Genomic DNA, 17078 nt, shown 5'->3' on the forward strand with positions numbered 1-17078 from the left:
ATCTTTTGCCATTAATACACTTGTGGAAGTGGCTTCTCTGTATACAAATGCCTGTTTTCCTGTCCATCGTATAGTACATTACACCGGTATTGATTTTGGTATTGATCACATTATTATTAATCACAATGGAAAGATTCTTAGTTGACAAGGGACTAATTGTAATAAGCCTATACATATTTACAGGTGTACAAAAGTTTAGAGGTCAAGGCTGACACACACTGACTAGGTTAATATTTCCAAAGTACCCAAAGAAACTCAAATGTATTATATTAAGAAAAATAAAGTTGTTACCACTAGTGTAAAAAGTACGCATTTATTTTTATTTTTACAAATGTTCCAAATTCTCTTATGTGATAAAACATATAAAGGTGAGAAGAATATATGGGACATGGCAGATAAGTATATTTCCTTTGACTCATCCTCTTCGCCAAGTTTTCCAGATTCCTGCAAACTGTACGATTCCCAATAAAATCCATTAAGGTGAGGTGCCGTCCCAAAATCTTCAATCCATTTAGTTACTAACACCGATGTAAGTGGTCCAGAGGGCTACCATTTGCCAGCTCTGCAGCCCTGGCTGGTCCTTTTGACACATACTGACTTGAACTTATTTTTATCCTAGAATGCTTATGTATAAGGCAGTGTTGGCTAACCTGTGACACTCCAGGTGTTGTGAAACTACAAGCCCCAGCATGCTTTGCAGCTATCAGCTAGTTATCTACTGGCAAAGCATGCTGGGGCTTGTAGTCACAACACCTGGAGGGTCACAGGATAGCCATCACTGGCTACATTTTAAAGAATGTAGCTAGTTGTATAAAATATTACACATGTTAGGTTAGATTGCACCAAAAAATGTATTAAATGGAGATTTTATTGGTTTTATATTGAAATTACCCAAAAAATGGCGGTATCACTATCATCATCATCCTTTATTTATATAGCGCCAGCATATTCCGTAGCACTTTACAATTGGGCACAGACAGTAATAAAACAATACTGGGTAATACAGACAGACAGAGAGGTAAGAGGGCCCTATCTATAAAAAGGCTATTTGTCATCAAATGTGGCGGCATTTACCTCAACAAGCCACGCCCACATTAGTAAAGTGCAGCGGTCTCACCCTGCCTCTCAGTGCTCACTGAGGTGGGCGTGGCTTGGTGACACGTTTCACCTCACGTCTCTGCCACTTTGCGGCAGGTTAGTGCTCTCCTCCTATTTCGGGTGTCTCACAGACATTCTGGCAAATTGTGATTAAGAGACGGACAGAAGAGCATTTTCCACTGCACAGACGGTCTGGGTTTTTACACCTGTATGGAGGGCGTGCTTTCAGGGGAAATATGTGTGTACTCTGAGGTGCAATGGAAATTAAATGTAAATGCGAGTGCGGGAAGCAATGTAATTTAAATATTAAACTGAGAGAACCTGACTGTCACACTGCTCCTCTGTCACCTTACTTCCCAGAGTTGCCCAATAATAAAATGAGCATTACACAACAGGAAAGGCATTAAGGTGAGTGTCATACAGACAGCAGGGGCAAACGCAGGATTTGTAGAGGGGGGTCTCCACACCACGCCGCCAGTGGGCGTTACAAGCATACATGGGGACGTGGCTATAATCTTAGACAGGGCTTGGCTGCTCTCCAACTCTTCCTATCCCCATAATATACATGGGCAATGATGCGTGCGCTACTGTTAGGTGCACACAGCTCTCCCTTTTCAAGCAGGGGCAGGGTCCAGCCACCTCAATTATACAGTGCCCCAGGCTTGGAAGGGGGTTTCCAGGCACTAGGAAACCCCCCTTGGTTTGCCTATAGACAGGCACTTTGCACCTTGACCACATATGAGCTGTGCACAGGAGGTACAATCCTTTCTCAGAGCATCTCCGGGATTGGGAAGAGTTATGTTAGATTGTAAGCTCTTCAGGACAGGGAGCTCGAAATTTTTGTCTTCTTTGTAACCTGTAATAATGTAAAGTGCCTGACCAATGCACCTCTTATATGTCATTTACAGTGTGCTCCTATCCTGTGTACATCAGGCGTTATTAAAGCTTGAAGTTGCTCAAGGACCACCCAGATTAAAAACATGGACTCGGTTGGTGGACACACGTGTAAGCTGTGAGCCGGCACCATGTACATTTGTGTGTTGTGCTGACTCATTTGTTCAACAGTTGTTTTCATCCTTTTGCCCTGCGATACGCAGATGTGTTCTGGATTTCTGCAGGGATTGCCAGATCAGAACAACGTGGAATTTTAACCACATTTGGCTATTATTTATCCAAGGGACATCTGCTTTTTGAAAAGTAATTTGCCTGATGTAGGTCCTATAAAATGGTGTTATGATGTTTTAGACTGGTCCTCCCTGTGATCCACAGGGGAACGCATTGTTCCCTTGTCAGCGGACCTTGTCAGAGTTCATTGTGTAAGTGTTGCTTGTACAAGCTCATCCCAAACTTACAGAATCTCTGTAGTGTCAGTTATCTTTCCTGGTACAGAAAGATCAAACTTCTTTTCTTTTATATGATTTTTACAGTAAAGTGTATTCAGCTGTCAACTAGTCACAGCGCAGACAAACATTTTGCAGGCTGAGCCAACATTCATGGACATGCAGCCTTTAAAGTCTCTAGGAGTCAGTGACATCACCGAGGCATGAGGCATTTTGTGCCTCATTGGTCAGAAATGTCACAAGTTCTTAGGGAATTGATACGCTGTATACTGGCTCAGCTTACAAAATGGTTGTCTCCTCTGTGTATAGGTTGGGGGCAGCACGGTGGCTAAGTGGTTAGCACTTCTGCCTCATAGCGCTGGGTTCATGAGTTTAATTCCTGACCATGGCCTTATCTGTGTGGAGTTTGTATGTTTTCCACGTGTTTGCGTGGGTTTCCTCCGGGTGCTCCGGTTTCCTCCCACACTCCAAAAACATACTGGTAGGTTAATTGGCTGCTATCAAAATTGACCCTAGTCTGTCTGTCTGTATGTTGGGGAATTTAGACTGTAAGCCCCAATGGGGCAGGTACTGGTGTGAATGAGTTCTCTGTACAGCGCTGCGGAATCAGTGGCGCTATATAAATAAATGGTGATGATAATGATGATAGGTTAGCGGTGCACTTGACATGTATTTAAAGAGATTATTGTCTTGCTTTATTTTTATATACAGTGCTTAAATTTAATTCACTGCATTTACTGATGTTTTTGGGATCAGTACAGTAGTAAAGATATTGTGCAATGATGGACAAACGTATAGATGACTTATGTACATTATAGGAATATTGGAACTCCTGCTTATTCCTCACATACAGACCCTTGTTGTCCAATGTTTATGGACTTGACCACAAATAAGCTATACATATAGTGCCTGATTAATTACGGAACACAATGTGAACGCAACTTTGTTTAAAATAAAAATAATACAAATAAATAACTATCAGGATACAAGAAGCAGCTTATTATTATTATTATTATTATTATTATTATTATTATTATCCTTTAGTTGTTAGGCGCCACAAGAGTTTCGCAGCGCCGTACAATGCACAAACAGTAGACAGTACAGGGTATTACATTACTGAACAGTAAACAAAAAATACTGACACTTCAGGAGCTCTAAGCAGGCTAATGCGGTAGAGATGGAGCAGAAGAGCTGGTAAGGACACAAGAGGGAGGAGGGCCCTGCTCAATGAGCTTACATCCTAAGGGAGGGTGAACAAAACACAAGTACAGAGGGAGTGAGTTGGCGTATAAAGGAGGGGAGGCAGGGTTAGGTGGACGGTGGGTAGGCTTTGAGGAACAGGTGGGTTTTTAGTGCCCGTTTGAAGGAGCTAAGAGTGGGAGAGAGACGGATGGAGCGAGGCAGGTCATTCCAGTGAAGGTGGGCAGCGCGGGAGAAGTCGGATTCTGGAGTGGGAAGAGGTAATCAGAGTGGAGGAGAGGCGACGGTCATTGGCCGAGCGCAGAGAGCGGGCAGGAGTGTGAATGGAGCTTGATAATTACCCTTTCCCTTGGTTTGTTTCTTTAAAGGCAATTAATGACTGATCATTTTACAGATTTTCCAGTTTTATGTGACTACCATGGCAACAACAGTCAGGTGACACATGATATATTGAGCAGAGATGCTTTAGAACGCCCCTTTGGGTTTTGTCTGCACTGTGATATAATCCTTCTTTTTCCCCTCTGCCGTCACATTACTGGGAGTTGTGAATCTGTGTCTGTGTAGCAGACTGACTGTGTCTGACAGACAGAAAATGGGCCTGATTAATTAAGGAAAGCAAGTCAAAAAATGAGTTTTCTCCTGGACAAAACCATGTTACAATACAAGGGGTGCATATTAGTTTATTATTTTGCACATAAGTTAAATACTGTCTGTTTTTCCATGTAGCACACAAATACTTGATATCTTTATGTTTACACTGAAATTTAAAGTTCATCTAGGACATGCCCTACCCTAGCTATAAACCTGTCCCCGCATTTTAAATTTACCTCCACCCTCCAATGCAACATGGTTTTGCCAAGGTGCAAAGTTACTCATTTTTTTTTTTTGCTTTACTGTCCTTAATGAATCAGGCCCATTGTGTTTTGTGTCTGTTCTATGCACTCTGACATCCTACTTCTCACCCTTTGACATCAAATAACATGCTGAGAGCTATGACCCTGTGACAGCCATCATAGTTTGCCCTCCAGAGAGGTATTGAAATGGATGTAATGATCTGTAGCAGAATAACTAAGAACAATGACTGACTAAAGCTGGGTACACACTGCACGGTTTTCGTCCAATAATCGGCTCAATCAGCCGACATACGACCGCTCGTTCAAAAGTCGGGTCAGTGTGTGTTGTGACACGATGGTCGAAAGTCTGCCCAAATGGACGATTGTCGCCTCATTTGGTTGGTCGTACCGTTTAAAATTTTCGTTCCAATCTCGTTTCCGCTGTGTAGTGTGTATAAACTTTCAACCGATCCACAACAGTGAGTACGAAATTACAGTCATTGCTCACGACAACATGGCTGTAAAAAGTCGCTAAAGGGACGTCCGCTCTTCCCTTTATCGTCCTAAACAAGGCTTGTGTGTATGCAGTCCATGGACCGAGCGATCGGACCATCGATCGCATGTAAAATCGATTGGCATAAAAAGTTGGTGTAAAATTCTGTAGTGTGTACCCAGCCTAATAGATGCATGCTGGTACTCAACTTAGGTACTTGACTAGTAGAGCTAGATTAGGCGGGTCAGCAATTAGTGAATGCTCAATCAAGCTATTTTATTTTTACGGGACTGTTGAAATATTGCAGTAAAAAAAAGAAGTCGAAATTTTTCTGTACTCATAGTTGATGAATCATAAAACTAGTTGGATTGTTAGCATGAAAAACCACATTCTTTGTTCTTGTAGTATAATTACAGTGATTACATGTGACTGTGACGGGTGCGTTATAATTTAAAAATATATAAATATGGCTTAGTGGCCAGCTGACTAATGATTTTGCAGGGAATGCAGTACGTTTACTGTTTCCATGCTAAAAATGTATAATTTATCATGTGATCTTAACCCAGATGGAATTTAGTCCAGACTCCTGGCTGTATTTAATATATAGCTGTATGTTTCCTTTGGACTTAGATCAAAACGGTGGATTGGTGATCCTGGTTAGGGCCAAAATGGTTTTCTAATTTTTCCGTTCTTTTTCTTTTTTAATCAATATTGTGTTTCCCTCACAAGACAGTTCAACTGGTTTTTATTTTAAATCACCCACACACACAGTGAGGGCAGCCATTTTGTGTAATGATGCCTATCGACATCACTGAGGCGTAAGGCAGAAAGTCTTTGGTGCAGAAGAAAAATGGCTGCTTCCACCAAACGTAGGTGACACTTTAAAGAAAAAATGTACGCAATTTTAAATATTGTTGTTTTTAAAAAAAAAATAAAAAAATGATTACACTATAAATGTCATGCAAGGAAATGAAAGTCTGTGTGCAGAATGTTTGCATTTTATAACCTAAAAAAAGAGAATTTTATACTCAATTGTCATGTCAGTACAAAGAGCAAACACAGTACTGTACCTCCCTAAATTTACACTGGGGAGGCATGTGACAAAACGGGGCGTAGCCACATCAAGTTGTGGTGAGTCTGGAGAGAGAGGCTGCATGCATTAAAGACAGAGTGGGACACCCCTCCTTCCAACAGTCCCTAAAATTAGGACAGTTGTTAGGACAACCCCTGCTATGTAACCAGGCCACCCCCTAGAGAGGGGTCTGCCCCTCCCCTCCCTACTGACTTCAGCTGTCACCTGCAATCATCATCATCATCATCTATTTATTTATTTATATAGCACCACTAATTCCGCAGCGTTGTACAGAGACCTCACTCACATCAGTCCCTGCCCCATTGGGGCTTACAGTCTAAATTCCCTAACATACACACACACAGACAGAGAGAGACTAAGGGCAATTTAATAGCAGCCAATTAACCTACCAGTATGTTTTTGGAGTGTGGGGGGAAACCAGAGCACCCGGAGGAAACTCACAGGGGAGAACATACAAACTACACACAGATAAGGCCATGGTCGGGAATTGAATTCATGACCCCAGCACTGTGAGGCAGAGGTGCTAACCACTAGGCCACCGTGCTGCCCATGATCCACTACACAGCACAGCAGGGAGAGCACAGAAGTGTCAGATGGGGTAACTGAATCAACGTCTATGCATGCTCACCCATTCACTGCCCCCACGCCCCGCGCACCTGAGACGTTCTACTTTGCTGCCATTTTCAAAGTAAATCACTTTTTAAATGAAGTCATTTGTGTTAGGGGGCGGGTTTCACTTACAGTTTGTTTGTCTTAGAATGCAGTTTTTTTTTGAGGTTTTAGGTTTTTACTAACAAAGAGAGATTGCTTGTGGTGTATGGTTAGAGTTGGGTTGGGGTCAGGAGTAGTTACAAATTGTAAGTAAAAACCTTATGACTAATGACTCTATATAAATGACCTCTAGTTCTGCTGGGAGGTGCAGCTGTCTGCCCCCTGTGAGGTAGTAATACCTCTTGGGTGCAGAGCAAAGATCCCCTGTCTTTCATGTAACATCAGTTGACTGGTTACCTAGTCGAGATGGGGATGCATTGTGAACGTCAGCTGACTGGGATGGCCACTGCTGCTGTCCAATCACCTGCCTCATACAGGACATACCCACAGGGCTGTGAATTTAAATATTCCTCTGATTTGTTGTAATAGCGCCCTCTTGAGTGATTTGTTGTAATAGCGCCCTCTTGAGTGATTGGTTGTAAAAGCGCTCTCTTGAGTGATTTGTTGTAATAGCGCCCTCTTGATTGATTTGTTGTAATAGCGCCCTCTTGAGTGATTTGTTGTAACAGCGCTCTCTTGAGTGATTTGTTGTAATAGCGCTCTCTTGAGTGATTTGTTGTAATAGCGCTCTCTTGAGTGATTTGTTGTAATAGCGCTCTCTTGAGTGATTTGTTGTAATAGCGCCCTCTTGAGTGATTTGTTGTAATAGCGCCCTCTTGATTGATTTGTTGTAATAGCGCTCTCTTGAGTGATTTGTTGTAATAGCGCCCTCTTGAGTGATTTGTCAGCTGTTGACCTCTGCGGACTACATGGACGGGCTCCCAATTAACTTTTGGATAACCCCTTTTGAATGCAGCTGAGTGATCACTCCAAAGCTGTAGTATTATTTCCAAAATGGTGATGCAATTTCTGTATCTGCGTAATGACTTTTGCATGACCTTTGTTAGATGGGAACTAACAAATCACCTTATCAAGTTTTGTCAACAGCTTTATCTAAGTGACTTTTCTTTAATTTCCTGGTCAACTTAAGTTTTTTTTTTAACAGTAAAGAAAATACATTTGGAGTTTTCTAAGTTTCCACATTTGTACTTCTTACAAAGGCAGCTGCATTTAAAACAATTGCAGCCTCCCCCCCCCCACCCTTCACCCCCACTACTTTTGCGGATTGATAATCCTGTAATTTAGATGTGATTTCCCGTCTTGTCATGGCACAGACACTGTAGTACCATTCTCTTGTTTGATTGAACTTTCAAGAAGGAGATAAATCGGTCAAGGAAAGGTCAGTGTCTTAATGATACAGTGGGACAGCAAAGGACGCACAGATACAAGATAAATATGTGTAGGCTAATATGTTAAAGAATAATGCACCTAACATCAGACAAATCTTAGGTTGGATGTATGAACTCCAGGGGGAATATTTACTAAACTGCAGGTTTGAAAAACTGGAGATGTTGCCTGTAGCAACCAATCAGATTCTAGCTGTCATTTAGTAGAATGTTCTAAATAAGTGATAACTAGAACCTGATTGGTTGCTATAGGCAACACTTCCACTTTTTCAAACCACCAGTTTAGTAAATATACCTCCATATGTGTGTTTCACGTCCTAATAAGTATAAGAATAAATAATTATAATAATAATAATAATAATAATAATAAATATCCCAAATATGTACATAGCTTACCATCAGTACACGCAGTATATATTGCAACAGTTGTATATACATTTTGGTAGGGGGAAAAAACAGCCCTGCAGAAAGGAGTGCAAGTGCAGTGCTGTAAATGTCAGCAGGTTGGATTTTCTGTTGGAGTGGTCTTCCAGCACCGTCCCCCCCCCCCATACACACACCTTCCGCTTACCTCTGCCATTCCTCTCACATTGGTTTTTCCCCACCCTTATATCACTAATCTGTGCTGTTGGAGGACCTTGCTACTTCACCAATCAAACTCTCATGCACCTAAAGAAAAGAATAGTGCCGTTCTGAGGCTATCATAGACAAGGTAATCTCATCTTTTTTTGCTTTCATTTTTATATCACGTTTGATATAATGGAGGTGTGAGATTCAATCTAAGTATCAATGCTAAATATCAATCGAAGTATCAATACTATTGTTATACTAAAGATAATAAAATGTTTCTTCTTCTGTCTTTCTGTGTGCTCTGTATCATACTTACCTACTTTTGAAGGCAGCTGTCCGGGAGGGGGTCCGTCGAAGGGGCGTGACCACGTGTGGTGTGCCGTTAGGCTCCGCCCCTGTCAATCATATGCAATTTTGGCCAATTGCAGCAGGGGGCGCGGGCCACAATGCAGCGTTTAGCCCCGTCCCCACCTATCTTCAACAACGGAGAAAGCTGGATCTGGGAATTTTGCCTGCTCTCTCGGGAGTCCGGGAGAACTCACAAAAATTCGGGGAGTCTCCCGGGTAGGCAACTATGCTCCGTATTGCTCTTTATGGATCGGTTGGTGGACAATTGCTCACCAGGGATCTAGTGTGACTTTCTCAGTTTCGATGAAAACTTGAGAGTCACTTAGATGTTGCACAAGAGCTGACACACCATGCCGTTGACATCTCTGTCACTCTTCTACTCTACACTATCCTCTATATAATGGACTAGACAAACGCTGATAATGGCTGCGTTTTATTTAGATAATAAATCTGCATCACAGCCTGAAAACACTTATTACACAGCAGAAGCTGAGAATGGAGAAAGCCAAGTATTTTTTACACAATATACCACTTTATATACATCATAACATTGGCTGGGAAACTTTTCTCTGAAATCTTTGCGTTTAGCGATGATATGGATGACGTGTCAGCGTTTATCTCAATATAGAGAAAGTGGTATCTTATAATAGAGGTGTCGCAGACATTCTAAAGTGTCCGTTTCAGCATGGGTTTAAAGGAATTACGTTTTATTGGTGATACTGTAGGTTGAGTTTCCCGCTGACTTCTCTTGGCTCTAAGCATCAACCTCAGGATGTATTTTGGAATGTCTGTTAGATAAGCCATTAAATCAATCATATATCATTTGAACCAGATGTTGTGTTGGCTCTGGAAAGAATCTTTTTAAGGTTTCTTTATTATTTTTCAGAGAAAAGCATTAAGTTTAGGAAGTTAATATGTATAACATGTTTAAGTCTCTGTTCTTCTTTATGACAAACCATGCATTATATATTTTGCGGAACAAGGCCGGGGAAAAGTAACTCTGTCTTCTCTCGGGGTAATACTAACCCAACGGTAGGCTATAGCTAAGTAACCGCGTAGCAGACTAATAATAAAAGTAATGTAACTTTATTGCCGCAGAGTATATGTTGTAAAAATAGGCTTTATTTTTCTTTGACGCCATGTGTTTGTTTAAGGGATAGATTTCTGTTATATTAATGTAATGTCTCCCACTGAATAACGGGTAAATTCTTAGAACAAGATGCTTGAGAGGTTTTGGCCTATAGCAAGCCACCTTTCCCATAGTGAGCGATATTATCACAGGTACTCACCATAGGCAAACCGAGGGGGGTTTCCTAGTGCCTGGAAACCCCCATCCAAGCCTGGGGCACTGTATAATTGAGGTGGCTGGACCCTGCCCCCGCTTCACAAGTCTCTGCTTGAAAAGGGAGAGCTGTGTGCACCTAACAGTAGTGCATGCAGCACTGCCCATGTATATTATAGGGATAGGAAGAGTTGGAGAGCAGCCAAGCACTGTCTAAAATAATAGTCAAGCCACCATGCATACTGGTCACGCCCACTGGCGGCGTGGTGTGGAAACCTCCCTCTACAAATCCTGCATTTGCCCCTGCTCACGGTAGACCAGGAGTAACCAGTGAGGATGCAAACGGTCAGGGCAGGCAGTGAGCACGGATAACCAGAGATGAGCTAAGAGATCAGGGCGGGCAGCGAGCAAGGGAGGTTACTGTGTGGCCTTTTGTCCAGAGTGTTCAAACCTTTCTGAACATTGTAAACAGCACGTGATGCAGGAAATCACAGCAAGTTATAGAATATCACAGATAAGTGTAAATATTGTTAGCTTTGAATTGCATGCAAATCCATGTTTGGATAAACAAATTGCATTCCTGCTTCTTATCTTAGCAGACAGGAGGTGGGGGCTGCATCCCCTGCTCAGTCTGGCAGCGTGGTGCTTGGCTGTGACATCATAGACAAGCGCCACACTCCCAGCTTAACACTGACATTGATGAACAGCAGCTTCACATGTAAGAAGTTGCTGACCGTTTCTCTGAATGATAGCGTCCGGCGACCCATCTGGGGTCCTAGTTTGCCCTGGACAGGTAATTGAGAGATGAGGGAAACTGAGGAGGAAATAAAGGTGAAAATGACACAGAAGGTGGAAATTACAATGAAGATGGATTTATTTTCAAACGCTTCTGTGGGAATAATTGCTTAAGTTATTTTAATTAGCAGGATTATGGTTTGACTTATGTTTATTGTACTGGAGCAGCATGGGAGGGGAGGGGCCAGGAGGACGGTCTAGCGCATGTAAAGGTCTATCCACGCCCTCTGTGGGCTGGTTCTGTGGGCTAGTCACACCCACTCAGGCACCGTCACTTCCTTTAAGATGGGAGGCAGTGTTCTCTCTTGCCCAGGGCAATGAAATGCTTAGCTACTGTCTTGGTTGTGTGCAAACTCTGCCGTTGGTGAAAACGTTGTGATAATTTCTCATGCTTGGTACAGACTGAAGAATTTTCAGACAGACGTGTTATCTAAAATGATTGTACGTACGATTGAAGGTCCGAATTGTCCGACGATTCATGCATACACACTGACACGATTTACCTTCAGATCTGTGCTCTTCATCTGGTCCTCTAGTCTTCAGAAAATGACAGCACAATATTCATTCATTCATTCTTGTCACATTGTCACACTAATTAAACCACCTTGTTATAGCTATCCTCATGTCCTTACGAATTTCGTTAGCTTCTGTTACTCTGAAACGAAACTTTCTGTCTCAGAACGAACAAATGAATTATTCCTTCTACAGCGCTCTCTACATTTATTCACCGGGACATTCATCGCTAGCATCGGCTGAAAAGAACCCGACTGTAAACTCGATGGGGATCGTGAGCATGAGTCCATACACAGGACATGATCGTTAGGTGATTGGTTGGAAAATTTTAAACAATACGAGCAACCAAATGATCCGACAATCGATACTTTGGAACGACTTTCGACCATCGTGTCACTATACACAATAACACGACTTCCAACCGAGTGGGCGTATGTTGGTCGTATGCTGGCTGATTTTGCCCGATTATTGGACGAAAATGCGCTCCAGTGTGTACCCAGCCTTAGTGTATTATTGCTGCAATTATTTACAATTTCTCTTTATGGTTTGTGGAACTTTTAGGATAACTGTATTCTCCATAATAAATGTGTTACTCGTACTTACATTCAGTAAATTTGCAATGAAAATCATTGCTCTAATTTATCTCTGACATGCATTAATTTTGTACAAAGTTTTATACTTACAACTTTCAGTGTTATTTCAGTATCTAATTATTTTAATCAATGACAATTTAACTCAGCGGGTCTCAAATGGCTGTAGAAAGCTTTGAGGGAAAGTGACCTTTAAATAAAACCCTATGAAGAGAAATTACTTGTCTGCCAGGAAGGTATTTTCAAGCAAATGGATGATAATTATCTGAATTTTAGGAGAGCTCTACAGCAGTTGATCTAAATTTAGATGGGCTACAATTATTATTGCTCGCTCTTATTTATCAGGCAAAAACATTATTTTTTGCATCATTCATTATATAAGAATAAGTAATAATAATTGTTGTTGCTGTCGTTGTTGTTATATTCATGCAACCAGTAATAAAACAAGACTGAATATTAAAAAAAAACAGAGATAAGAGGTCCATGGTCACAAGTTTACAATATATTGGGAAAAATGGTTAGTGGACCTGAGTCATTAAGTAGAGCAAAGCATAAAAACGGATTAACTCTGCACCTGGGCAAAACCATGTTGCATTGGAGGGGGAGATGAATTTAAAATGTGGGGACAGATTTATAGTTGGGGTAGGACATGTCCTAGATCAACTTTACATTTCAGTGTAAAAATAAAGCTATCAAGTATTTGTGTGCTACATGAAAAAGCAGCCAGTATTTAGTGTATGTGCAAAATAATAAACTAACTTGCACCCCTTGCATTGTAACATGGTTTGTCCAGGATCAAATTTAATTTTTTTGCTAAGCTCTCCTTAATGACTAAGGCCCACTGTGTCTAATTTATCCAGTCACACAACAGTTTTAGTTTGAGGGTTAGTATATTGTTTGAGTATAAAATGAGAATTAATGTAAGTTTTGCATAAACTGTGTAGTGTGGTGGTAATCGGGTGGAATAGCCTAGGAGGTTAAAAGCCTGTTAATGTGATAATCTTGCCTGGAGAGGTGTGCTTTCAGGGCACATTTTAAGTTTTGGGGGTACATTTACTTAACTGCGGGTTTGACAAAATGGAGATGTTGGAGATAACAACCAATCAGATTCTAGCTGTCATTTGTAGAATGCACTAAATAAATGAAAGCTAGAATCTAATTGGTTGCTATAGGCAACATCTCCACTTTTTCAAACCCGCAGTTTAGTAAATATACTCCTTGGAGTCAAGGGGTAAGACTTGTACGCGGGAGGGAATCCCACAGAGTGACTGCAGCACACAAAAGTCCGTAACCGAGAATGGGAGCAAGTGATGAGTGTGGATGAGAGACGCAGATCTTGTACAGAACAGAGGGGTCTAGTTGGGAGATATTTTGTGACAAGGGAACAGATGTATGTTGGTGCTGTTTTGTTAATGTATTTGAATGTTAATAGAAGTTTTTTATATTGGATTCAGTAAAATACAGGCGACTAGTAGGTTAATTGGCTGCTATCAAAATTGACCCTAGTCTCTTTCTCTGTCTGTCTGCCTGTGTATGTTAGGGAATTTAGACTGTAAGCTCCAATGGGGCAGGGACTGATGTGAGTGAGTTCTCTGTACAGCGCTGCGGAATCAGTGGCGCTATATAAATAAATGGTGATGATGATGACTAATATAGGGACTGGCAGAGCAGAACAGCAGTAGAAGAAAATTTTGGAAATATAATTAGTGTAGCTGTTACTTTCAAAATAGTTTGTAGGGATGGAAGTCTGGGTAGGGGGAGACCAGAAGGAAATTGCTATAGTCGTTGCAGGAGATTATAAATGCTTGAAAGTTTTTGTGTGAGACATTCAGTTGTGCAGGCCACTGTTCTCACCCACTGTGCTGTTGGTGAGAATAGATACGTTTGGGTGTCATCGCATAGATGTTATAGTGAAAGGAGCTTATTCATTTTTCAAAGCAAGTGGTATAAAGAGAGAAGAGCAGAGGGCCCAGGACCCAAGCCTTGTGGTACTCCCAAATGATAGAGAAATGAACACTGAATGAGCTGATTGATAGGTCAGAGAGGACCAGTCCTGAATGTAGGATTTGTGTAAGAAGTGAGTCGTCCTCAACAGTGTCAAATGGAGCAGAGAGGTCTAGAAGAATTAGAAGTCTGTAGTGGCCATTATGCTTGATGGTGATCAGATCATTGACCTCCTTAGTCAGCGTTGTCTCTGTAGAGTGGTGGCAACGAAATCCTGTCCAATAGGTTCTGTGAGAACAGAAATCATGTGAGGTGAATGGAGTAAAGATCTTGTTGATAACAGTACAGTTGTTTGCACACTGTAACCTGGTAAAATACAATGCTGGACTCATGATTCTCCTTAAACAGCCCCGATTAGTGACAGAAGAGGGTGTGGTCTAACATCAAGTGGGTGTGGTTTGGACGGATCAGTGGGTGGTTTGGGTGAAGACAGCTCATTGCTCCTGCTGTTACTTTCCATCTATTCTTCATATCACCTCTGTAATAGAAATGCTCAAACTTGATTAAAAGTGGTTCTCCAGCAACACTTGAACCCTCCAGAATTTCAGTAGGCCGGTCTTGTGAATTTGACAGGGCCTTAATAACATGATTTGCATCATCATCAAGTCCTGTCTCCAATCTGCGAGGACACGGGGATGCTGTTCACATCATCAAGGCCTCGCCCAAATCACAACATGGGGGTGATGCAATTGTGTAATCACCCCTGTTGGCCCCCCCTTCCAGATCTCCCTGAGGGAAGGTCAAAAAAGTAAGAAAATTTGTTTTTAAAGTTGGAATATTCGTCTGAGATTCTAAAGACTTTATACACTAAAACATTCAAGCTAAAATGTGAGCAAGACAAGTACGTTCAACCTTAATGGACACATTGTATAGTATTTTTAAGTTTTCCAATGTGAATGTCTTAAATTCATGATCCTACCACGAACAAGTTGGATCTAATTTTAAACTGGTTTGATTTATTAGAGCACAACTTCTCTGTAGTTCTGCCTGTCCATTAAAAGCTTCATCGGTTTACAACATAGAATATATTCAGGTATCTGTTGTAATGTTTATTGGGAGAAAGAGCAGCTCCTCAGTGACTAGTCCTAGGGCTCACATGTGTCCTGATTTTCCCAGTAAAGTCCCTTTTTTCCTGAAGTCTGTAGCTCACAAGGCCAATTTTCCCAAAATTCATGCACCTGATGCACGCAAATTAACAGAACAAATACCTTATTTAGAGTCTAAGAACAGGAAGGGCAGAGATAGATAGATTTGGCAAATAAATCCCAAAGCTATACCCACTCTAGGGGTTAAATGTATCAAGCTGAGAGTTTTCTGGCGGGTTTGAAACACCAATCAGATTCTAGCTATCATTTATTTAGTACAATCTACAAAATGACAGCTAGAATCTGATTGGTTACTATAGGCAACATCTCCACTTTTCAAACCCGTCGGAAAACTCTCAGCTTGATACATTTACCCCTAGAGCTTTTTCAAACTAGTGACTGGCCTAAACTCGTGCTTGAAACCGTGAACTATCTAGATTTAGTGTTTTGAACCTTTTATTATTTTTCTTGTAATTGTATGTGATACTTTTAATCTGGAATGTCTGAAAATGCATTTTCTTCTTCCTAAACCAGGAAGTAAGAACCCTGTCCTCGTAGGAGAAAAATATCCAAAGCCACATACTAGTGTACGTTCTGCCTATACTTGATGGAAGCAGCCATCATATAAGATGAACCTGTATTTGATAATTGCAGTCTCTTCATTCAGTAGAAATCAGTGACGTCAACGAGGTGCTGTGTACGTCAGTGAGGTCATCTGTTCTTAGTGATTACGATAGGCTGCATTTTCATGGCTATTAGTCCAGCCTACGAAAGGACTGTCTCCGCTGTGTCATGCTTATGTCATGTTTACACAATATTCTATTAGTACAGAGGTTCACATCCCTTTCCTCTATAATTCCGTTCCAGATCTGTCCATGGCCGTGCAGAAGTTTTCACACTCCTTGCAAGATTTCCAGTTTGAATGCATCGGGGATGCAGAAACAGATGACGAAATTAACATTGGTAAGTTCTACGTTGGTATAAGCAGGGCTGCCAAGAGGAATTCAGGGCCCCGGTACAATAAATTCATGGGGCCCCCCTCATAGATGAGCACGGTAAAAAATTTGGCGCCGCCCTAAGGCGACGCAAAAAATTTCAGAGGTGTGCTCATGCTTTTGGGGGCGTGGCAAATGCAACATTGGGGCGTGGCTAACACATCAAAATCACTAGGCTCTCTATTCGCCCGAGCATCACATATGTCCAAGCACTCCTGACTTTCAGGACATCTAGCACCAAAATGTAGTATAAAAAAAATGCAGTGTGTACACAAAGAGTTCAGTCTTGGCCTCCACCTTATATTGGGCACAACACTCACCAAAAATTGACATTGTCCCTACTAGAATCACAACATTTTACATACTGTCCTGCTCTCTCCTACCTGTTCTTCTCACTTTCACCACCTGTTGCTGCATGTTTCTTTAGTTGCGGCTTGTCTGGATCCTGGAATGCTGGGGGTCCTATTTGGAAAAAAATAGCTACATTTAGATAATTCCAAACAACCCTGGCGTTAAATCAATACCATCCACGATTAATAATTAGGCCTTCCTCCAGCTCCAATATTACAATAATGTGCCCCTTCATGATCGCCATGCCTTATGATCACACTGTGCCCTCCATGCTGCTTTTGCCCCCTTCATCTGGCTCCCCTTCATCAGACTATACTATGCTGCTCCCCCCTTTTTTCAATCCCACTGTGCCATGCCTCCCCCCCTTTTCAACCCCACTGTGTAATGCTGCCCACCATTTTTTAACCCCACTGTGCCATGCTGACCCCTGTTTATTAACCCCACTGTGCCATGCTGCCCCGTTTAACCCATCTGTGCCCCTCTCATTTTTT

At 41.7% G+C, this 17078-nt stretch overlaps 1 protein-coding gene across 2 annotated transcripts in view; it reads left to right on the forward strand.

Annotated features, from left to right (window-relative positions):
• Positions 1-17078, forward strand: part of ARHGAP42 (Rho GTPase activating protein 42) — a 293945-nt gene that overhangs the window by 93514 nt on the left and 183353 nt on the right. For both annotated transcript variants that reach the window (XM_075198773.1, XM_075198774.1), the window contains exon 2: positions 16109-16204. In XM_075198773.1, the coding sequence (XP_075054874.1) occupies positions 16109-16204 (96 nt within the window). The remainder of the gene's footprint in view (positions 1-16108; positions 16205-17078) is intronic.

The sequence above is a fragment of the Mixophyes fleayi genome, chromosome 2 (assembly GCF_038048845.1).
Source record: "Mixophyes fleayi isolate aMixFle1 chromosome 2, aMixFle1.hap1, whole genome shotgun sequence".
NCBI lineage: Eukaryota > Metazoa > Chordata > Amphibia > Anura > Limnodynastidae > Mixophyes > Mixophyes fleayi.